The 25,380-nt window shown below is 38.8% G+C and overlaps 1 protein-coding gene across 2 annotated transcripts in view; it reads right to left on the bottom strand.

The window, feature by feature from the left end:
- dpy19l3 (dpy-19 like C-mannosyltransferase 3) overlaps positions 1-25,380 on the bottom strand; it is a 54,044-nt gene that overhangs the window by 17,854 nt on the left and 10,810 nt on the right. For both annotated transcript variants that reach the window (XM_055060060.1, XM_055060061.1), the window contains 12 exons: positions 24,023-24,144; positions 23,631-23,776; positions 22,279-22,402; positions 22,042-22,176; positions 20,192-20,323; positions 18,942-19,043; positions 18,672-18,745; positions 17,330-17,488; positions 14,703-14,819; positions 9,266-9,377; positions 8,787-8,843; positions 6,203-6,285 (listed from right to left, as the gene is read on the bottom strand). In XM_055060060.1, the coding sequence (XP_054916035.1) occupies positions 6,203-6,285; positions 8,787-8,843; positions 9,266-9,377; positions 14,703-14,819; positions 17,330-17,488; positions 18,672-18,745; positions 18,942-19,043; positions 20,192-20,323; positions 22,042-22,176; positions 22,279-22,402; positions 23,631-23,776; positions 24,023-24,144 (1,363 nt within the window). The remainder of the gene's footprint in view (positions 1-6,202; positions 6,286-8,786; positions 8,844-9,265; positions 9,378-14,702; positions 14,820-17,329; positions 17,489-18,671; positions 18,746-18,941; positions 19,044-20,191; positions 20,324-22,041; positions 22,177-22,278; positions 22,403-23,630; positions 23,777-24,022; positions 24,145-25,380) is intronic.

Raw genomic sequence — 25,380 nt, forward strand, 5'->3', positions numbered from 1 at the left:
CAATCTAGATAGACTGTCAGGAAAATATTTTGTGTCTTTAGTGAATCACTATGAAAATACAGATGTTGTGCTCTGAACTGGCTCTGGAGCCAACCAGTTGTTGGCTACCACTATGAAAGTGTTCTGGTTACGCCACTGCCTGAGTCAAGTTCAAGTCGAAGTCATTGTTCTTCTTCTGGTCTTAGACATTTTCGCTTTGCTTTTACATAAACTTGACTTTGAGAAAATCTAAGACCAAACTAGGAGTACTCTGTCATGTGTCCTCCCCACCTGACGGCGTACCCAGAAGTCACCACTGATCATCAACCAGAGACAAGTATGGACTTTGACTGGGCCATCATAACTTGTAAATATGCTGTAATCTCGACTCATTACTTGAGCTTTGGTTGCGTGTTCAGGGTCGCTGACCTGCTGGAAGGTGAAGCTGAGCCCAGGTTGGCAGATTCTGCAGCCTCTAACAAGTTTTCCTTCACAGATCATCCTGTGTTCAGCCTTTGCAGTTCCTGGTGAAGGAACAGAGTCCCCACAACATGAAGCTGCTGCCAACATGTTTCACTATTTACTAATTGAGTGAAGTCTAAATTTTCGCACTGAATGTTATCTGGGCATATCAGCCTAAAATACCTTGCAGCATTTTAAATTATCTATTTTATACTTTCTTCTCTACAGTTTTATGCCTGGTTGTTTGTCTATGATATTAAATTCTATTAAAAAACAAAGAAAGAAATCTGTAAACTGTTCCATTACAAAATGTAACAAAATTCAATGGGATGAACACTTTCTCAAATAATTGTAAGCAAAGACATGAAGAGAAGCATCTGATAGGGCAGATTTTGCTCATTGCTCTTGTGCAGATGCAGCTTTTTTTTTTCATAAACTGGATCTTATACAACAAGAGTGCACTTTACCTGAGTGTTCTTATTTACTGATTAATTGACAATCATTTTTTGAGTCAGAGAAAACAGCTTGAGACTCAGGGTACTTCAAGTCTTCAGTGTTTATTAAATGTCGATTGTACTTGACACAAGATGGAAAGATTGCACAAACTGATTAAAATCTGTTTAGAAATGTTCTTTGGCCTAAAAGCTCCATTATACACTCTGTATCCACTTTATTAGGTACACCTGATCACTCGCAAAGAGTGAATCAACCAATCGCATTGCAGCAATGCGTCTGAGCACAGGAGAGACAACTTGTGCAAGTTCAACAGAAATATCTGAATGGGACTTTAGTGACTTTAAACATGTTGTGTTTGTTAGAACCAGAGCGGTCAGTCTTCACAAACTGCTGACCTACTTGGATTTACTGGTACATACACAACCATTTTTGGAGAAAATTTTGAAAAGAGAAAGTATTCAGTCGGCAACAATTAAATCTGCAGCACGTAATTAAAATAAGTCAGGCTTTTGAGCTATTTTTAAATCAATATGTGACAGCTTTCACCAAGTCCTGACAGTACAGTATGAGACAGATAATTGAGCTCCTGTTCCTCCTCCTTATGGTCCTACTGCCAAGTGCAGAAATACACTGCTGCTGGTACAAAGCAACCAATCAGACCCAGGGGGAGGGTCTCACAGTGTCATTCTCATGTACACACCGTCGTGTTTGCTATATATTTCTCATATTTTTTCTTCTATTTGTAGACTCTGGGAGGGGATTCATGATGAAAGAATATAATAAGATTGCTTGCAAGTTTTCAAAAGTACAAACACAAAATGATCATTTGGATTACAAAAATAAAATAAAATAAAAAAATCACTGTGACGAAGGAGCCTTCACGATCGGAGAGTCCGTGTTAGCAAACATGCACAGTTATTAACTTACCTGTTTCTTTTCCTATTAGTTTGGATTGAGGCGATTCATCGTGGGTGCACACGCGGTGATTTCGTTTGACGTCCATTCTAATCGGTTATTTTCAGGTAGATGTTTTTCCGGTTTTCTTTTGGGGGAAGTTGTTTCCGGCTTGGAGCGCACCGGGAGCCAATTACGTGATGTGTAGTCATCACAGTGTGCTGGTTGTTTTTGTTCTTTTGTTTGGGTGTATTTTGATTATAAATTTATTTATTTTTTCTTCCTTATTATTATTTTGCATATTTCAAGGATTTGAGTTAGAAATAATTGCATAGTTTTTGTTTTGTTTAGTTTTTTTTTGTTTGATGGGACTTCCTCTGGGCGGAGCCTGTAGCTATAAAAGCAGGGCTCTGTTTCACAGAGGGCAGTCTGCACCTAGGCGTGAGAAGTGTCACATTGGAGGTGATGAGCTGCGACTTGAAGTAATCCCTGGCCTTGGCCCGTCATTTTTTTGTGGTGGCCCAAGTCATAAAAGAACCCCGTCACAATCACAAAAACAATTTATCAACTGTCAGAGACTCGGGGAACTGACTGCAAAACTAACACTACTTCTGCCTTCTGATGTCCGTTTTAGACAGGAGCATTTTGTAGATTAATTCAATTAATCCGTCACTGGTGGTCTGCATGCAGATCTAAATACATTTGAATCAGATCATTCCTTCCAACTGCTTATTCTACTGCCCACTCATTACTGCCATTTAATGTACAACCCCGTATTTCAGTCTGGTTGAACTGCAGGAACCTATATTGCGTTCCTCATCTCATATACAGCCACATTATACCCCCTGCAGCTACAATTACAGCAATGAGTTCCTAACAGCTTTCCATAAACACACCATCTGGTCATAAACCATGCTAGCTGCTGTTTGCACGAATCTGTCCTTGTTCTCGCTCATCATTATATGAACCTTTCGTGTAAAACTAAACAGCCTCAGTTCACTAGGAGAACACAGTTTAACTTGAGTCCCTTTTCGCCTCTCATCTGGAATGTAATTAGCACAACAGCAAGAAGCTTAGCGCTGCCCCCTGCTCTCAGCCCCCGCCGAGGTAACCATGAGGCAGCCTCAAATCCCCACAGCCTGACAGGATTATCTGAGAGGGAAGGGAACCCATGTCACACACACACATTTACATTCGCAGTGCAGACCTCTTCTTCTGCTGCCTTAATATCCATGTCCTTCAGTCACTGTGCCATTCCACTATTTGTCTAATTGGATTAGATCAAAATGATCTTTTTTTTTTTTGCCCACTGCCTGGGTGGACATAATACGCATCAATAACTCGGGAGTCTTGAAAAAAGCAAGTGATAATCTATTAGAAACACCTCAGCCTGGTCCAGTTTGATGGGTTCTGTTCAACAGGAGAGTGTTACCCTGAGCTAATGAAAAAAAACCTACCAGCTCACGAGGAAATTTCTCTACAGTTCAAAGGATTCTACAAAATCTGACACCTCCAAATCCTGTGCCATTGTCATTTCTCCAGCCACTATTTTATTCACATGGCTTGAAAGCGGCGATGTGGCTAACATATGGCTAAGTGTTTCGAAAGGCTGGACTGCTGCATGATGAAGAGGACGCCACAAGCTTGAGAGCGAGACGGAAGGATTATTAAGAGTACGGCTGAAACGATTAATCATGATGAATCAATAATTGAAGTAATTATCAACTAAATTAGTAATTCATATACAGACTCAATAAATGATAATTTTCTGAAAAACAGCATAAGGCGGTAATTAAGCCAAAACTATATAAAATATGTATACATTTTGAATTTAATTTATTACAATATGTTTCACACAAAACACTTCCAGTAACAGTTTTACTTTCACCCGGTTCAAATTCACAAATAGAATGCTTCATTATTGCATTTTAGGCAAAAAAAAAAATCTTATTTAAAAATAATTGAATTATTTGTTTATTTTCACCTTGGAATTCATTTCCAGTATTATATTCAGAAAGGCTGAAGTGGTTAAATGAAAATTCTGTAGGACATGATAATTTTTCTATCCAATTAATCATCGGAATAATCTAGTGCTAAAATAGTTTAGTTGCAGCCCTAATTGAGAAAAACAATGGAAGAAAGACAGGCAGAAATGCACAAAAAACATTTTATAGTTACTTGATTATGCCATAAAATGGCACTATTTGCATGGAAAATACATAACACTGCCTCTTTAAAAGATTTCTTACTTAGTTGAACTTCAACCCAGTTTTATGTTGTCGAGTTCCCAAGGGAAAAAAATGGACCAAATGAAGCTTGCAACAGTTTTCTGACACACCCTCTTGCCCAAATTCTTTCCCCGGCTTTGGTTTTACTAATTCTCTTCTTTGCCCATTGTTTCCTTGGCGCCACCTCTTAGTTAGGAGCTAATCATCACACATTTACACTCAAGAAAAGTTTGTGTAGTCTCAGAAACGTGGCCTACCTCTGGGTGACCGGGAGGACTGTACATACCCTCATGGTGTGGTAAAGATGGCCAAACGTACGTGACACGGGTTTGGAAGAGCACCGACTGTCCGGTGGACCATATTCTTATGAAAGCAACGAGGGAATTCAAGATGTGGATTTGCATTTTGGCCTGTTTTTTGTTAAATGAATAATTAAAAGTGTCATGAACAGAATAGTTGTTCATCTGAGTCCATATTTCAACCCAATTCAAGTCTTACATGGACCAGATGTTTTATTTTATTTTTATTATGTCCTGGTTTAAAAAACCTGAGAGCCGAAGGAGCGTGTGGTTTCTTTTAAATAACATGCTCACTGGGGAGGTATATGATTAGGAGCAGCTTAATAATTCAGGGCCCTGCCCTGCCGCCATCTCCAACAATATGACCCAAATTAAATTGACTGAAAAAAAGAGGTTTCATAGACAGACGTCTGCTAAATTATTTTTCTCAGTTCAATAATGTCCAAATTTGAAACAGGAGTAAAACTTACCTTTTCAAGCTCAGAAGATTTTGATACATCATCGAAAATAGTCAACAGACATTCACAACTAGTAAGAAATCCGATTTTAAGTTCAGATGTTTCATCTTTTCCTACGGCTTGCCAAAGTCAAGCTGTGAATGAATCAGTTTGTTTCTGTTCTCAGTTCATGTTTTCAGCAGCACTGACAAGTTTCTGACCTGTGGATAATCCATACCCACATACCCAATAAGTACTTCTTACTACTCTCCACAGCACCAGTTCAACGAGAATCCTCATCAATCCATCTAGCAGAACAGTAAGCAATAGAGATGTCCATTAAAACTTTGTGTTATTAATCTGCAGACCTTCAACCCAACACCCTTTGGGTGCTAAAAAAAAACAACTGCTAACCAATTTTCCATTTTAACACCACAGACTATAACCCAATATGCATTAATACCCACAGTTTTTAGCACTGCAGCAGAAGTAATTTGGTAAAAAGTAGCCTCCGGTTCAAGGCTTGGCTTCATGCCGAGGGTCCAAATCCATGGCGATTGAGAAACAGTTGCTTCCTGGATGCATGGACTCTGTTGAAGGTGTAATGATTGGATTTGATTTTTGTAATGAGACAGCAAAATCGAGACAGAGGCTACACTATATTGTGTGCCATATTTGGTTACTCTTAACTCACAATTGATCTTGAGAGTTTTTGCAAGATTTCCTGACATTTGATATGTGTGGGGTCTCTCAGGCTTTGAAAATCAACCAACAATTTTAAAAGCTAAGTATATGGACAAGTATATGGACTTTCTGACTAATCACCTTCTTTCATGGTTCAATAAGAAAAGCGGTACCATCCATAGCAAAATCATCTTCATGCATGACAATGCACCATCTTATGCTGCAAGGAATACCACTGTGTTACTGATAAATTTGATGGATACTGTAATAGTTCATGACTTGAAAATTATACTGAAGATTATCTCATCATTTGCATTGACCATTTAAGAAAGTCTGAGAAAATGTCACTTGCATAATAATTAGGAACACGGTGTAAGAGTTGGAGCTCCAAAATACAGAGCAACAGCATGGGGCTGTTCCAAATCAGAGCACAGCTTCTGCTCCCATCAGGCTGATCTTCTTCAAGCCCAGAGCCCCGGAGACCCTGAGGTGGGTTAGAGCTTCTCCAGCAGCTGGGCTCCTTCCAGCACTCCTATGTCTTATTCATGGCGACCCATCGTCTCTCATCACTCGTCAGCCAGACTCCCCCACAAACCGGCTCACACACTCACACACATGCACACACATGAACACGCACACTAATCAAGGACATCAGGCGAAGCGAAGCTTGATCTAGCGAAACAAGCTAATCAAATTTGCATCAATAAAATGGGTGCTCCAGATCTGTAAATTTGGGTGTATGTGTGAGCATGTGTGTAAGTACCTAATCCAGGTCATCAGCTCCACTGTGTCTGGATCATAGAACTCCCTCAGCTCTGATAGCTCCTCCATCAGCTTAGGCCAGAACTGCAGAGGGAGAGAAGGAGGAGAGATGGAAAGCCATGGGTTTAGCTTCATTAAGACACAAAGTACAACAAACCTATTCACACTTACAACTACACTGTTTGAAAGAGATGCATCTCAACTGACTAGAATATCCTCAAAAAGTTAATGGCACCAGCAATTAAATCCCAAACAGTAAAGCTTTAAAATACAGCTGTTATATCAGCTCGTTATACATTTTATGTTTTTATATCTGCTAATATCAGGGTGTTAGTGCAGTGCACCAGCTCCTCACCAGGTTTATGCATAAAAAAAGGTTAAAGTTGACAGGAAATTTAAAAATATGACTCGGTAACTATGTGTAACCGGATGACATTATTGAAAATACTTCAACACCAACTATAGAGTTGTAAAAAAACACCAAAGCTTACAAAGAAAATTAAAAAAAACATTACTTTTTACACTTTGGTTAAATCTTAATTAAGTAATCAAACTGTGGATCTTAAAACAAGCTAGGTAATGCTGGTCACACTTAAAAGCAAAATAAATACAATGGAATGTTATATAAATGGACAATATTGACTATTTGTATGCCTTAATAATATTGTTAGGGTTCTAAACCTAGGTTTGTATAATATTACGTTTTCTTGTGTTTTCTTAAATTCACCATTTTGTTCAATAATGTCTGCAGTTTGATGTGAGATTTTGATTTCCTGGTTGTGATTGGTTGTCACTTTGACTGGATGAAAAAGACCTGTCTGTGATTATGTGGTCCATTACATTGGTTTTATCAAGTTACAGTGCAGTCACACAGCCAAATGTAACGAAAGTATGTGAGATGTAAACACACACAGATCTACATTTATCTTTGTTCGCAGAAATATGCTCTCACATCACCCTCAATGTACGCTCAACGCCAACGTTGGGACATTATCCTCTGAAAAAGACAGCCTTCATAGAGGCCTTCAAATCTTCATAGAGAGATTTATATGATCTCTGAATTACAGCATATTGCATAAAAACATAGAATATCATAGAATTTGGTTATTTGTGAACATCATAAACCAAATCTCTAAAGATGGAAGTGTTGCATGGGTGTATCCTAACAATATCCACAGTGAAAGGAGAACTAAGGAGAGCATGACTTCTCCTTCACACATTACGGACTAGCAATCTGTCCATTCCGGAAAATGACACACTGACCATGGCCGTCCGCCTGGATGGGTCAATCCCCAATAAGTTACACTAAGGACCCTCCTGGCTCTTTGAAGGAGAGCAGGACAAGCAAGGATTAAGTTAGCTGACTGGAGTGATCATAAGTTGAAGATGCAACATTATGTAAAATCCACTTTTTTGAGATTTACATCATGTTATAATGTTTCTCCCTCATCAAAAACATACTTGAAACGTTGCCTTGATTCTTTCATGCGTGGTTGAGAAATCCTTTAATCTCCATGGCAACCATTTAGCTGTACAAAATGCCTGGTTGGCTTCCCTTCAAGAGCTCCTCCTCAAAGTGGCAATTTCCAAGCTTCCACCTCACAGAGTAGCCCTCTCCCATGACTCCACCACCCAAATTCTTCAGACTAGCCGGTAGCAATTAGCAAACATCTGGTGGGACTGCACCAGATGTTTGCAGCTGTGGAGCTCATTATATGAGTGGAGCTCATTATATGAGTTACTTCTCAAAAAATGGTAAACATGTTAAAGCGTCAAAAGAGGATAACTTCCTGAAGTTGGAGTTTCAGAAAGAGCAGGAGATTTTAGAGAAAGAGGCACAATTTCAAGGAGCTAAATTACAAAGTCAAATTTTATTTATGTCATATTTAATATATACATTATCTTTATATAACATACATTATATTGTGGCATAAAATGGCACTATGAGCCTGGCAAACACAAAAAATTGCCCCTTTTAGAAACAGACTCCTAAAATAGGAGCTGTGCTTTGTGGAGAGACCATGTCGAGTGTTGTCAAACCTTTGAAAGGAATGATCTCTGCCTGTGTTGACTATACTCTGAAGGAAATATTAAGAGAAAAAAGTAAAAATCTCAAAGCTTTTAGGCCTCCGTCGCAGAGGCATATTCCTAAAGATCAACCAAACCACTGACTGATACAGCAGGATAGGGGAGGATTCCCATAAGCTGGTAATGTTTAGGAACGGAGAGCAAAAGCGAACTTCTTCTAATTTTCAACCTGCAGTTACAGACAAGTAGTCAGGCAGTGGCAGAAAACCCTCTCTGACTTTATACTACACATAGACAGTAGGTAATCCTAAAGAAACATGGGAATCACAACACATTTACTACACTTTAGCTTCAGCAATTTATCTAACTTATTCTCGTCTTCAAAGTAAGGCACTTTACATTGCTAAAAGTTTAAATGTCTTATGAAGTTAGGCTTTTTATTTCTTCCTTCAGGTGATTCAGCCTTGCTCACAGTAAGGGTCTGTTGAAACTGATCAAGGATTAGAGATGGGTCTGCCAATATGACAACGATCATAAAGCAGCAGAAAACAGCCTACCTTATAATACAGCCAGCCAATCATCAGCACTGGAACTGCATATCTGATAAACCGCAGCTGCAAACAGAGAGGATAACAAAAAATACTGAGGTGTAAAGTTAGATGTACAAAATGTGAAGAGTCAGAAATGTAGGTGTCTCTTGGAAAACATGTAAGACAACATAAGACAAGGATTAGAGACAGAGCAGCTTTGTTTCCCAACTATCAATAATTTAATTCCTGCTGTGGTCATGTTAGGACCACACTGACACCTAGTGGTGAGGCGCAAAGGGCAGCAGTATGAGTCACACTCACATTAAACCAACAAATCATTTAAAACTTTCACATAGGAGCACATTCATTTATACAAATCAATCTGATCAAGGAGGTCCCATTTACTGGAAAATTAAAGAAATATGAAACTGGGAAATACTTAATCAAAATGAAAAATAAAAATATACAGAGCAAACTAGACTTAGACATGAAAGAGAGGTTTGTACCAGAACTTTAGAGTTGCAGCGGAGAGCTTTGAGAAGCAGAGTCCACAGGTCTGTCCCACACACACCATACGCCGCGACCGCACACATGTGGCCTGTCCAAATGTATTTCATTCTGTGGGAAAATAAACGAGTGGAGTCAAGTTTCTGATCTGAAAACAGAAAAACAGGCCGAGGTCCCATCATGGAGAGAAAAATAAAAACGTAGCATGGAAATTTGAACTCCAAGCTCTTTAGCAACAGAAGCTAGGTACTGGTGTTGAAAATGGGGAACTTAAAGTTAGTAGCAAAAAAAAAATAAAAATGTTGGTCCAGATCTTATTTTTCGGCAGCAGCCTTTGAAGCAAAGGGAATGATGAAACAGGAGAGTGAACAAGGTGAGATATCATGGGACAGAAATTCACTGGTATGTCGAGGATGAAGCTGAAAGGGGTGCAGAAATAAGTCTGTTTAATGCAAAGCAGCTGTCTGACAGACACTGCTTTCTGCTCTTTTGGCCTTTCGTTCTTAATCAGCATGTCTGAGAAAGTGCTGACATCAGACGTGGCGCTTTTCTCCAAATACAACTTGCATCGTGTTAAAAGCTGACTTAGTTCTCTGAGAACTAAGTCAGAAGCTAGGACTGCAACAGGAATCTGTTTTATAAACTTTTTGCTTTCACTAGATTTTTCAGTAATTGAAGCATCCTCGACTTCAGTCTCTGTGGTGTCTTGAGTTGCTGATGTTTTTCGGTGGATTAACTTTTGGGCAACAGTTTTTGTGCCTGATGAAGGCACACAAAAATAAAGTTTTGAACATCATTGTCGATGTTCAAACCTTAACATTGGCTCCTCCTCTAAAGGTGGAACAGAGGAGGAAAGCACAAACAGCTCCTCATCAAAGCAGCTTCATTCTTCCAGTGTGACCTGCTCAACTTGGTGACCACATTGAAAGAAGCAGAAGGTGAATTTTAGTTGGTGCTGACCCAAAGTGGAAGACTGTAAATCTCATCACAACACACTGCTTTTTTCCACAGCTACAAGATTTTTACTCTTCTCAAAACTGGAATCTTATTTTGTAAGTGCACTGATAAGAAACCTCTGAATGCAAAATCCCTTATTGTGATTAAACATCCCTGGAACGATTTTATAGTAAAGTTCATAAAGTGGTTTTAAATTACAATTTTTTAGAATTCAGTACCAAATCTTTTTTAAACTAAAATTTGATGTACAGAACCACATAAGCTTGTCATTATCATTGACATGATAATGATATGACAATAATTGTAAAGATATTATTCATTATCATCAATAATAATATTTTTGCTCTTTTCCAGCTTTTGCATTTGTAAAATTAAATTGGACTCTTTCTGCAAACTGTCTTTAATTAAATGAAGCAAATGAGCAAAATTGACAGACAATTGTCCAAACATCACTGCTAATTAGCTATAGTCGATGGCAGTTCTTCATCCAACACAACTGCAGACAATCAAAATATGATTTAGCAAGTAGATTAAAGAATGCATATACACTCAGGTGATTGGATCTGTTTCAGTATTCACATTTCTGTTCCTAACGTTTGTTTTGTAGTTGGACTGAACATCATTGTCACATCAAAGCTGCAAAAAGTTTTAAAATGATTCATCATGGTTTCATATTTTTACATCACAAAACCTGGCACTTTAAAAGAGCTTTTGACAGACACTGTCTGTTTGACAGCAGAGTGCTTTTGGTGTGCATTAAAAAATGGCTTATCATTTAATATCTAGACTTAGTTCAACCTAAAATAAAGCGGATGAAAGAGAAAAGTAATTGCGGTGCTAAGCAGAAACATGACAGCTCCAGGTGGCGAGTAAAACTGATCAGAGCATATTTTTTAAATAATTACAAAAAATAATAAGTTTCCTCTGCTTTCAGGCTTTCACATAACTAAAAAAATGATGATGAAAACACAAAACTTATCACTCGATCTCATAAGTATTACAGTCCAACAAATGCAAAGACAAGTATACACATACCTTGGCATTTTGTTACATTTTCATGATCTAATTAACAAAGAATCTGAAGGTACTTCTTCTGTATCAGAAGCTCAGATTCCTCATAGACTAATTGCTGGCTCAGATGTCAGCCTCACAGTGAAGGTTGTGAACAATCATCTCTCATTGGTTGTAGAACACAAAATATGGGGATGAGGACCAATGACCAGCTTTTCTGTTTTCTTTGATTCTGAACGTAAAATAAAACTTGGAGAAAGTGTCATTTAAATCACACCCTAACATACAACTACTGCCACTGTAGAAGTGTGTAAAAAACACAAAATAGGAACATCTAAATAGGAACAAAAATTTGGTGTGTTTAACACTGGACAGTATTGTGTAATATTTACCTAAAACCCTTTTTAAGAGAAAAAACCTGAACTCCCACCAGCACTTGTGTTTCAATTTTCAGCTCAGGCCTTCATAAAAAAGCTCAGGTTTTAGGAAGACCTGAGCTGAGTCTTCATGAAACAGCTCTTAATAACAAAGGAAAAAAAATGTTCAGACATTTTTGTAACACAAACAGAAATTCTTAAACATGATATGAGCAAAAGTGTTCACACCCAAGACTTAATATTTTGTTAATGCTCCTTTGGCAGCAATTTCAGACTCAAGTCACCTTGTCTTGACAAGCTTGGAACATCAGCTTTGGGATTTTCTTTATTCTTCTCTGCAGAGACTATTTATCTCAGTCTTGTTGGCTGGCAGAATTGGCTGAGAGGTTCAATTGCACTGAATTGGGCTCTGCATGGGCCACTCATGAACTTTCACAAACCATTGCTAAAGACACTCCTTTGTTATCTTGGCTGTGTGCATTGGATCATTGCTCAGGTTAGTTTCTCTACAATTGGCTGGGATCCCACACTTTATGCAAACTATGGCCCTTTTCTCCTCAATTATAAGGGTTTTTCTCTGGTAATGGCCACACGGTACCAGCCACTGTTCTAGGACTTGCTTCGCTGGGCTTCCAAGCATGTGGAGTTGAATTAAAAATACAATGTCAGAAGACCAGCGGTCACTGATTGGGTAAAGGGTGGAGCCACTGTTTGCGTCACAAAAGAGACTCGTTTTACAATAATCTGAGCCACCATTTGTAAAAACTGACAACAGTCTGACAAAAGACCCAAATAATTATGCTTGTATCATGTACGGCTTCAAACCTAGCACAACAGAAATACTATGGGATGGTTGATTCTTTCTATCCCGTTCAGAAAAAAACGAGTAAGAAGGCTTTCATTCACTATGCTTCTCACTATGTTTCTTTTATCTGTGTAGGTTTTTGTGTTGTGCTTATTGCTGCCTCTTGGCCAGGACTTTCTTGACAAAGAGCTTTTCAATGTCAATGAGTTTTTATCCTGGTAAAATAAAGGATAAAAAAGTTTAACAGAATATGAAAAGATCACTTTGCACAAATTTTCAGACTCAGCGACCGCACAACTGTATGATGAAGAATTGAAATGGAAAACTACCCAAACTGAATAGAGTTCAGTTGTGTTGCTAGGTCACTGTGAAAAAGGGCTTGTCTCCCCCAAAACCATCCCTAAAGCATAATGCTTTCACCACCATGTTCTACAGTAGAAACAGTCTAAGGCTGTTTCTACTGAAGGCGTCTAAGATGAGAAATGCCTACCAAACACATTGCTTTAATGTCACTCCATAGAGTTCCATTTAATTTCAGATTGGTATAATAATCAGTAAGGTGTTTTTCTGGCAAAACTGAAGCAAACCTTCATGTGCCTTTCAGTGACACAAGTGCCATTCCCTTGGCCATTGCATCAGAAAGGCCTGACAGGTGATATGCATTAGCAATACATGACCTTCTGGATGCTGCTCCCACCTCACAACTGAGCACTGGTGCTTCGCCTTAGTGACTGTTAGGTTCCTGGCCATATTTGTCCCTGCTTGCTTAGTTTGGTTAAGGAGCCAGACATAGGGAGGGTCCTGGTGCTTGCAAACTTCTTCCATTTCTGACACAAGGAGAACACAAAGCTTTTCCGCTTGTGACCTTCTTTGTGAGGCCTAGAGATGCACTGTAATCTGGGACACCTGAGTCAGGCAACACACCCAAAACCCATTAATATAAAATAAAACCACCACAGTGGGACTCCAGTTGAGTCGTAGGAGAATGCTTACATCATGTTTTCACTTTTTTCAGTATGTTATTCAATTTTGTGTTGTATTTTTTACAGAAAATCTTTAGATCTGCAATGCAACATAATGAGAAAAAAGTGAAGGAGGGTGAACAGTTGCTGCTGCCTCTCTTAACTGTTGTGTATCAAATCTAATATTAATGGACACAGAGCACAGACATTAAACATAACTATCCTTGAGGATCTTTAGTTTTGCTGTGTCTTTACTTACCATAAAAACCCCCCAAAAAACAGCACAAACTGAAAGTACTTAGAGGTGATCAAGGCTTCTGAAGGAACCAATTAACTGACTTAGTAAAATAGACTGAAGAGGTACTTGTGCATGACTAAGACTGATTAAGTTATGAAATAAAAATAAGACTTGAAGCGTGTCTGTGTGAGAGCGAGACTGAGGAACACATTTATGTTTCTGCTGGTGGCCAGTCACTAGCTAATCAACCACCTCTTGTCCAGGCAACTGCATACTAATAACTGCAAAATAAACATTAAGCTTGAAAATATGGAACCGTAATGAACTGAATCTTCAGTTTGTGTGAAAAATGTTGATGTTCCTGATACACTTGAACTTAATCTCTGCTCTGTCTTAGCTATTTATGAAGAACTAGACCACAGGTGATAGTGTGCCTGTGGTCTTGAGCTATTCTTCACCTGTTTTTAGTGCTATTTTTCCTTTGCTGTGGCGAAATTTCTAAAAATTCAACAAACAATAAAAACTGCTCTAACTTCCTCATTTGCTTGAAGACATTACAAATATTCATAATAGTCATCAAGTAAGATAATTTTTTTCATAAGGTATTTAACATACTGTTTCTTGCTGTGGTAATTATGTAAAAATAAATTAATTGTCTAGATTAAAACATAAATTTGTTCAGTCCTTGAAAGAACTGATAATAACCAAAGAGTTTATAAGTTATATCTAGGATTGATACATAGTTTGCATATCAAAACAATAATTTTCACAGCTTTATTTTAAGCCAAGTTTTATGAAAACTGAATAATACAGTTTTCATAATAAAGTAGAAGTCTAAGTCTAATAAAGAACATTATAAACATTTGTGTGACAGATTCCTGCTCATCCTCCATCGGAACTATGGATTTGTGGATATGTCTCCACCCCTAGTAAAAGTGCCTGCGGCTAGCTTTAGTGGCTACTAGGCACAGTGGTATATATCAGTGGTGCTAGCCACGCTTGCATGACTGGTGCTCGAGAGTCAGTGCCTATGCCTGGAAGTATGACCGTATACGTGTTCTGCTGCCTCAGCAATTCAGAGTTTACCTCATGGTGCTGAAAGCCAGGAGGCCGTAGAGCACAGAGTGCAGCAGGTTGTAGGCCACATCTGGCCGGAAAGCCTCCACCTGTTCCCTTGCAGCTGCTCTCTTCTCTTCCCCCAACCTAATGGGAAACAAAAACCAGACATTAAAGCAGAAAAGAAGCACGTTACCAAAAGCCAACGGTAAATACATAAAACATCACATCCAGACGCTAGAGAGGAGAGGCAGGACGGACGGTAGGTGGGCGGAATTGATATTGTTCTGATTATTCGGATTTCAGTTGCTCTTGTTCAGATTTCATTAGCAGCTTGCACACAAGTGGACATGTAACGATGCACACCCACGGCCGTTTCTGTCTGCAGGAGTCAACGTGCATACAAACAGAGAGAGGCCCCGAAGGCGATGATATTACTCCCACGATGTGGCCTCCTGCACTGAATCAGACGGACATTGGCTTCCATTTGAATATAAATCAAATCCGGCTCCCCTGACTGTGTGAGGTTGGCTATACTGGATTAAATTAATTCCTGAATTGGCAAATAGCCCTTTGTTCTGTGAGGTTAGTATTCCAGCCGTCCAGCGGCGCAGGGCGAGTTGAAATGCTAATTTGATTAGTTGAGAGCAGCCTATCACCTTGCACCACAGGGAAATGAAGCTGGGAGAGGCAGCTGGTGGATGATGCTGCTTTTTCAGAGCATGGAGGGACATGTAGAGAACAACATGGCGATCTCTGATTTCGGTTTTCCTTCTATAAACAAAAACCCTCATCTCATCTATCACGCTGTATGTCTTTTTTTATTTTACAAAGTGGTGTCTGAATCATTAATTAGAAACATAACTTCTTTTACCAGTGTTACCAGTAAAAACAATGGCACAAAGGTATGCTTTACAGATGAGGATTTATCAATTATCATTTATTGTGAAAAATTTCTTATCATAAGAATTTATCATTTATTCTCGATAAATTTCAATTAATAATATGAACAAAAAGCTTGACGGAAATGTTATTTTTATTATCTTCTCCACTGATTGTCCCATGAGACAATCAGTAGATTGTCTCAACTAGTAGATTGTCTCATGGCACAATCCACTAAAATTTGCTAAAATTTTAGAATTTTAGTAAATCCTAAAATTTGACTCAATGCAGTTATTACATGCAGTTCACTTCTTTAAGAATATGGAGACCTGAATAAGCCTATTTCAACTGGGAATCTTTTTCAAGAACAATAATTGTGCTTGAGCCACTATATATGCTGTGCTATGCATTCACAGCCATACAGCTGCCTAAAAAATAAGCAATAAATAGTCCTGGCAACATTTTATTTGAAGGGGCGTGCATAAGACTGATATGACTCGAACATAAATATGACATAACACTTGTCATGAATATGAAGGAATCTTTATGAATATTTCTGACTGTTATGAAGTGGCATTCAGTAAAAAGTAGTTTTAGTGTAAAGTTGCTTTAAAAGTTGCAGTAAAAGTCCATTAAAAATCTCAACTTTGCCTTATTTGGTAAATGATGACATGTTAATGCAAAGTTGGCACTTTTAAAGCAACTTTTAAAGCAGTTAAAGTGCCATTTTTACCAAATGGCATTTCATGACAACAGTCATAAATATTCATAAAGCCTCTTTCATGTTCATAAGAGGTGTTATATCATATTTATGACAGTGTCATATCAGTCTTATGTACACCCCTTCAAATAAAGTGTTACCATAGTTTTTCATTGTCATTTTTATAGTTTATCACAATAGTACCAGAAAATATTGCAGTACATTCCAAGTCCATATCGCTCACCTCTTGAATGCATCAACAATTGGAGTGAACCGAAAAATCGGCTTCAATTTCCTTCATTTTGGGAGATTGGTGATTGATAGATGTTTACATGAGAAGCCAAACTTATTCACTGATTTGGAAAACGGAGTTGCCACATTAGATCATCTTGGATGTTGTATCTCCTCAGCAGGAAACAGTTTAACCCATTGTATTTGTGACAGTCTGATTAACCTCTTCACCAAATTTTCTGTTTTTGCTTACCAGGGGGCAGTACCTATTCCTAATACGTAGATTATTCTTCTCTGATTAATCTAATTGATTATTCAAGTGCTCTATTACTGATGTTTATATTAGTTTTCTTTTATTAGTTTAAGCAACTATAATAGAACGGGACAATTTTTTTAAATTCAATTACTCGATTAATCGTCAGAATAATTAATAACGAGAAGCCACTGAAGCAACCTTTTACAACAGAAAATATTCTTTGGCCCAGAGAGACAAAATCAGAACTGTTTCACAGATTATCATACAGAGAGAATGGGTTACCAGATCATATTCAGGTAGTAAAAAACTGATGTATTATTCAGCACAAGTTTCTGATCATGGCCACATTGTAAGACGGTCCACACACCTAACAATGTGTGTTAGGTGTGCGGATCTGTGAGTGAGACTTTCTGTGTTCCAAGATGCTTCAAATTTAAGAACTATACTGCATGAATTGTTACCATTGGAGGCTCAATAGTCCCATATGAGGTTCAGTATAGTTCAGTTTATCCAGCTCAGTCAGCCATTGAAGACAATCAAAATTAACTTGTTTTCATGTTGAAACTTCTCCCGCTGAGCATCACGTACCTAAGGTTGTGCAGCACTGCCACTGCCAGCATGCCACTGAGCAGCAGGACAGTGGGGACGTATGGGTACAGCAGCAGGGTGCCTGCCAGGCGCTCTAGAGTGTCCAGTGGCAGCAGCCCAAAGGCCTCCTCACACAGATACAGACTCGCATCAAAGTCCCTGCAGGAGAGGTGATATTACCTGATGTTGTCAACAAAATGTATGATTGGCTATACATTTGACTTAAAGTGCATAAACTCTGCGGATATGAATGCAAGAAGAGTTTATCTCTCTGAGTGAACAAGTTTGCACCAGCAGAGTAACACATCTGACAAAGCTAAGTGGTGTTAGCATTGCATTTCTCACCAAGCATAAAATACATCTGGGGTTCAACATGTTTTCATTTGATTACTTTACGGTCCTACCGTGGGTAAGTACGCTAATTTTTTTTGCAAATAAAATATTTCAATTTTATTTGGCTCACTTTCTGCCTCACTCATTATAATTCTGTCATTTTGCTCTAGCTTCAAAATAAGAGGTTTGTCTTGGTCAGACAGTCACAGTCGCCAGCAAGTCTTTGATGCAAGTCAAGGTGACTTGCATCAAAGTCACCTTGACTTTGATGCAAGTCAAGGTGACTTGCATCAAAGTCAAGTCACCTTGACTTTGATGCATTCTAATTGCTGTCTACACAATCTGACTCCATTTTCCATAGGACCAGATGCTAAAACAAATCTGATTGGTTTTGGGTCTAAGTATTGATGCTGTATTTCATCTTTAAAATGACTGTCAGCTTTTTCTTTCAGAATACTCTACTCTGAAAGAAAGTACCAAGATAAATAAAGGCTTGGAAAAGTACCTCAAACTGAGAGCTGTGCTACCACAAATGCAAAGCAGGACTGAAAGGACAGGAGAACAAAACAGTGGGAGAGCAGAAAGAAGTCTGAGAGAAGCAGAGAGAGAGAGAGCAGCTGAGGGTGGAGCAGAGCACGGAGTGAGCCTCGCATTTTCTACAATCTCCTGAATAATTGAAGGGCCAGTTGTGCAGCATCGCATTGAGAGCCGAGTTATTTGCTGGCCCGGAGCAGCCGTCCCGACACGGCAACATACTGATCGATGAGAGGTCTAGTGGCTTTACCCCGCGATCTATTATTCACACACATTAACGCTGCAGGTGCTATGACACTAGTGCTTAGTGAATAATGTAGTCACTCTAGATCAAGTGGATGTTTTGTAACAAGCCCACAGCACACTGACTGTATATATTCTCTCAGCCTATGCGAGTCAAATAGGATTTCAGAGAACAGGTGTCCGCAAAAAACCAAGCATTGGATTGAGGTTTGTGTGTTTTATGTGTTCATACCTCGTTGGCCCCAAGGCAAACTTTGACTTGATGAATTTGAAAATGTGCTCGTCTGATCTGAGCTGAAGCGCTTTCTGTAAACATAAGCACAGATAAGGTCATCACGACTGGGCCGAGATCAGCCTTCAGGAGCGTAAACAGGAGCAGAAACCAGGCGGATAATGTTGCATCATTGCTCTGAAGGTCTGAGGAGAGGATGAGAGGAGGGGAAAGAGAACGGAAAGACAACAGAGGGGAGGGACACGAGGGGAGGCAGAGGAAGACGAGCACCTTAGTCAAGGAGTTGATGATGAAGGTAAGCAGGAGAACAAGGATGCTGTGGAGGAGAACTTTGGCCAGACGAACCAGCAGGCCTCCAGTCTTCAGATCAGGCTGCAAGACGAAACACATGGTGTTGATTTCAAACCTAATTGACCAGATAATAAAGCCTTCAGTTTTTACGCAGGCTTTAAATTACACTCCTCACATGTTTTATATTTGTCAGAAAATATGGCATTTATTATAAATCCACCTAGGGTTAACCAGGGAACTGCTAATGGCAGCAATTAGACCCGCAAGTCAGCCCAAGGGGAATGTTGCTCCCTTCACCATGCCTGGGAGCCTGAGGAGTTCTGACCTCTTGACTCCTAATTAAGGCTTGGATCCTTTTAAAACAACAGGTTGAGGAATATAAAACACTTCTATAGTTCATGTATGTTAGAATCAGCCCCCACAGCAGGCCACATCACTTCTAAACCTGCTCTTACACATTCCTCTAGATATCTTGTTCTTCTAAATTCATTGCTACAGCAAAAACATTTTCTTTGTAGTTTGGGCACAAAAACACATAAAATGAACAGCAGCAGATATAAAACAAATAATTTCACTTAAGGATGAAAACATTCAACATGCTATTAATCTGCTTTGTGTCAAGTGAACCAAACACTTTGAGTAACATGTTCCCTGACTGGCAGACCCGCCCATCAAGTCACATCTGCACATCTGCGGTAAACAACAGTCACCGCACTGTAGATATATTCAGCAACATTTCAGACAAACAATATCTGTATCTGCATCTCAGGCTTTTTAAAGCTCGGTGATCAGCCAGAAAACTCCAATGGGTGCATCTCAACATTTAACTTTTGTAACTTAAGAGCAACTCAAGTCGACATCTCCGGTCGTTCAGCACGAATGATGCTAAATCCTTATGAAGGTTTGCAAAACAATCCTGTTTATGCTACAGTGAGCAGTACAACTGTGTATATAGAGGCAGAGAGCACATTAGCTTTACTCGGTATGTATGCATGTCACTGAATAATAACCGAGAAGGAAGGAAATTCCACAAAATCCAATCTGAGAGGAGTCAGAAACTCAGCTGAGAAGTGTTGCAGTGTTTTGCTTTCTGGTTGTGATGAAAACTTAAACTGCTTTTGTTCATTAGCATATGCAAAGAAAAACAAACATCAGGATCTAATTAACTATTTAACTCATCATTAATTCAATCATCCTGACAGCCAGAGTAGATTCACACATGTACTAACCTGGCAGTGTCTGATGAAGAGCGCTGCAACAATGAAGCTGAGCACCAGCGATCCCAGGATCATGGAGTTACAGAACTGCAGCAGCCAAATGCTCAGCAGACTGCTCACCTGAATCAGGTATAGGGTGGTCACCTGGGCAAAACACAGCTGGGAATGAGCCACGCACTGCTAACAATCATGATGCGGTTTCACAATCACATGGAGGATTCAGTTTTCAGTTCATGCCACTCCACATTTACATCCACTGTCTTTCCTTTTTTTGTCAAGGTTTGCATCATTCCAGGTCAAAAGAGAGCTACTGGTCCAATGAAAAAATAACAAGTGGAAATCAAAGTTTGGCTTGGCTATGAATAATTTAGGGATTGCTACACATGTCAACACAGCTGCCAAACTGCTCTTACAGTGAAATGTAAATGAGGACGGATTTTATTGGGGAAATGTAAGGCCTGGAAAACCTCCATGGGAATGCTTATGGAACCTCAGCCAGACCTGGACTGGCTTCTATCCTGGAGTCGGTGTGAGGAACGAACACACCCGGCTTCCCTCAGAACATCTTCAGAAGACATATGGATCAGATTGCACAGGACAGCAGCAGACAACTAATAATATACTAATATTGACGCGTCACCATGGAGTGTGAATTTAGAACACTCACCATATATGTTATAACATGCATAATGCTAAATGAGTTGACTGATCAGGGATTGTGGCATTTGAGCTACTTTGACTTGGCCTATCTGTAAAAGTCAATGTAAAAATGCTAAATATTACATATTGGCTCTGAAATGCATAAACATATTTTTATGCTTCACTACATATTCTTAGGATACAAAATTCAATTGAGTTATACTTTTGTTTTTCCTAAATCTTTACATTTTGTTTTGTCTTTGATGCTTCTTGGTGCAGTATTTTGATTTTCATCGTGATTGCTTCTTTACCATCCAACGATTACTTTAATCAGCCAAAACCAACCATCTGTGGTTGGCTAGAGATGTGGTTCATTTACATAGAGTTTAAGTTGTGAACACTCTTTATTGCACATTAGAAACATACTTTGCATGTGAAGGACACGTTAAATGTGTTTTTTGGCCCTCCAGGCACTCCGTATCTGAGGAACAGAAGAACCAGAGTGGAGTGACAGACGAGGTGGAGCACGAGTTCATCAGAGTCGAGTGCGGGTTCAGCAGATTCGTGAAGATTTAAATGCACACGTCACAAATGATCGTTCACTCACAGATATTTGTGCTCAAATCAGTTTCACTCCATATTCAGATTAAGTTTTTAAGCAAAAATGGAGGTGAAGTGTGAGTGTTGAACCATCTCACTTGGAAGAGTGTGCACTTGGTGCCAATTACAGATGTTAACACATCAGCGTAGTGGCCTGAATACAGACAACCCAGAAACACATGGAAGAAGTCTCACTGAAACCCATCACTGCTGTTCAATGCAACAAAACAATTTTAAAATTTTCTTAAAGGGTTTTTTTTTTGTGAACTTTATGTTGCTTGTCACTTGTTACTGCAAACACATCGTTGTTTTGATATGATACTGATCAATGGGACTGTTTGTCTTATTTAACTTCTGTAACTGACTATGGAATCAGTGAAGTGTGAGACTTGAGGAATGGTTGGTTGGTTGGTTGGGTTGGTTGGTTGGTTGGTTGGTTGGTTGGTTGGTTGGTTGGTTGGTTGGTTGGTTGGTTGGTTGGTTGGGTTGGTTGGTTGGTTGGTTGGTTGGTTGGTTGGTTGGTTGGTTGGTTGGTTGGTTGGATGGGTGGAATGGATGGATGGATGGAATGATGATATCAGTTGGTGTTATGCTGGGTGCCACAGCAACTGTGTCCTGCGTACCTGCGTTGTCGTCAAGAGGTCGACGATGTCCAGGATGTAAACAATGAGAGCTTGAACTAGTAGGATGAACTGGTTGAACTGCCACGTCAGACAGAAGCAACATGTGGTCACGTATATCAGCCACGCCATCACTTTCTGGTGAGCAAACACACAAAAACACACTATTTAGTCTGTGCTGCTTCTGCTTCTACCTTTCTTAAATATTATTCGTCTAGACTCGGTTTGTGTGTGCTGAACCTGCTGCAAGGCGCTGAGCTGAGGCCTTAGGTAGCAAGTGACAGCAGTGACCTGCAGGGCAAAGAAGGGCAAAGACCAGTTCTCCCTGAGGGAGATGGTGAACTCCACCCGAGTGGTATCCACCCTGAAAAAAGGAAGCAGAAGAGCAGCCCTTAGGTGGAAAATGCTGATTGTTTCAATCATCTTTATTTGGTTTGTGTGTCTCATTTCTCAGAAAACAACCTGAGAAATGAGTTAGAGTAATCATGTGTGAACATTTGTTAAGTTTTCAAAACTCTGGAAGATGCATCCTAAAATGCTCCAAGCTATGCAGGCTTGTTTTTCAGCTCTAAGTTGTTTTCCTAGAGTTGGAGACCTATACTCCGACTCTAGAGTAGAGCTGGAGTAGAGCTGCTTTTATTTAATATAAATAAAAGCAAATATTTTATTAAAAACATCTGCTTTTAATGTTTACTGAAAAAAATCCAACCAAAGTATCAATCTGCACAAAAAGTCAAAATAATCCTGAAATTTCTTCTAACTTTATGCTTGTTTTTCCAAAAATGGCTCAAAGCAAAATAAAAAGTAATACAACCCATCAACATATCTACTCTGTCAGACAACTACATCTACAGGCTCCCTGTGTCTTTCTATTATAATATACCGTAAGCTGCCAGAATACATTTTTGTCAATATCAGTTTCTATCTACAGACTTATTTACTGAAGTATACGCTATTATCCAAGTCAATCACATGTTGTCATGTTTCGTCCAACAGCTTTTTAAGGATTTAAAGCTTTAATACTTCATAATCAAACATTGCATCCCCACAAACGTTCCCATTTTTATTACTTTTCTTTGGGAAACCAGTCACATAATAGGACATTACAGGAGCTGGCCAATGGCTGGCTGTTTAAAAAAAAGTGGTTAATTGAAATAAAATATTTTGATTAATCGACATTGACATAGACGTAAACCTCTCCAGGTCATGGTCCAAGCCTTTTATGTCAGAAAAAAATGCCATTAATTATGATAAAATTAAAAAACAAGGAGTTGAAATCTAGGTCATTAATAAATTGAAATTACCACGGTGAAGTCCTGGACCTCGTCTAAACACAAATACCTCATGTGATTTTCAGATGTTTATTTAAAAAATGTGAGAACAGTGAATAATTTTTTCATCCACTACATATTTATGCAATAGTTACTCTGTCTGTCGCAAAAAATTCTACAAACTTTATAGAATGATTGACATTTTCTCTACTCTGGGTGAAGGTTTGAATTCTATCAGATATGTGCAACACGACTTCTACAGAAACTCAGAGTCATTCTCTCTCCTCTCCAGTGAGCATGCAGAACATTCTTATTACTCACCTATTAAGAATGTACCAGACTCCAGTCAGTACACCAGCCAGCCAGGAACCAGCCAGGAGCCATGCTGTGAGGTACAGAGCGATCACATACACGGCTTGGAGCGAGAACACTGTGTAAATGTAGAAATACACGGGCTCCAGATACGCCTGGACCACACACACATACGCACACAAAAGAAAATGGCTTATTAGGCACTGATAGGTAGGCCAACAATGACAGCAGAGGAACTGGGCAGTTTGGAAAATTGCTAAAGTTTAAAAGTTGGGTCAGTTTTAAATATGTAACAACTTCCCCACAAACTTATTTTTTTTAATTTATGGCTCAAATTGGAAAAAAGAAGCTTTCCCAGAGTCACTTTTTGCCACCAATGAGTAGAGTGGGTGGTGTGTTACCTGTAAGGGCAGCAGTCTGTACAGAACACTCAGAAACACCTCTTGGTAGATATTCATCCGCTGTAAGAGATTGATGGTCCTCTTTGATTCTGTCAAGTTGTCATGGATCAGTTCTGACAGCCCTGAGAACACACACACGCATGCACACACACACACAAACGCACACACATTTACATTTAGACTTACAATTTGCACTTTCTGAACCAATGAAGGATGTTTTTTTTACATCTTTGACCAAGCTTATGGAGCTATTGGTGTATTTAAATGTGCTGTACTGTGCAGAGTTATCAAGTAAACTTATAATTCAGTACATTTATGTCTGTGTTTAGGAAAAGAACATTTTAAGTAAACTCAGAACCAATTTCTGTATCTAAACCGCAGATATACAAATATATACTTATAAATACACACCACTTATAAAGTATGCTCCTACTTCGTAACGTCTCCTGACTGATAATTTCACCTCTTTTAGAGGAGCAACTACTATTGACAACTCAGTCATATTGGTGGATTTTCTTGCGCTACTTAGCAACAATTCAGACGCTTTTTGTAAATTTAAAAAATAAAAATAAAATTAAAAAGGTGTTTTAGGATACTCTTAATAGTTTATATAATCAATTTCGATGAGCAGAGGGTGATGCTATGTGTCCCCTAAAGCAGCTTGATGTCTCTTGAACCGCTTTCTATTCATCCTTTAGTTTCAGGATCTACAAAATTTTATTCCAGCTTCACATTGCCCAACATGCCCAAAACAGACCAATAATATACTCCTGAACCAACCAGACAACAGCGCCCTCTAGAGGTGGCTACATAACCTTCCTTTGTCCTTACTGTTTGTAGAGAATATATATCTCAGACTCCAATGTGTTAACTAGTAGACCAAAAATTAGAATAAACAAAGATTATTTAGAAAAACAAAAACATAAACATTACAGCATCTCAGCTAACACTAAACTTAAAGCTTCACATTGAAATACACCAATGGCTTCATAAATTTGGTCAAACATGTAAAAACAACTTTAATGTGTTTAATCAGTGCACTGAGAAGTGGATGTAAAATAAATGATAAAAAAACTGAAACTGACAAAAGCAATAAGATGACTAACGTACTTTCGTCAAACGTGAAAAATATAAACTGCAACAAAGCTTCATTCAAATGGTTCAGAAAGTGCAATTAGGAATTCTAAATGTAATATAAAATAAACAATAAAGCATGATGTCAGTCAGAGCACAAAGCATAGAATTAGATCAAATAGATCTGATGGGAACATTGTCACCAATACTCAAACTAGAATTTTTTTTTTGACATCAGGACCAATACATATGTTCATAGAGGACCGGTGCTTCTCTAACTACAA

This window comes from Poeciliopsis prolifica, unplaced genomic scaffold (genome assembly GCF_027474105.1).
Source record: "Poeciliopsis prolifica strain line A6 unplaced genomic scaffold, Auburn_PproV2 SCAFFOLD057, whole genome shotgun sequence".
Taxonomy (NCBI): domain Eukaryota; kingdom Metazoa; phylum Chordata; class Actinopteri; order Cyprinodontiformes; family Poeciliidae; genus Poeciliopsis; species Poeciliopsis prolifica.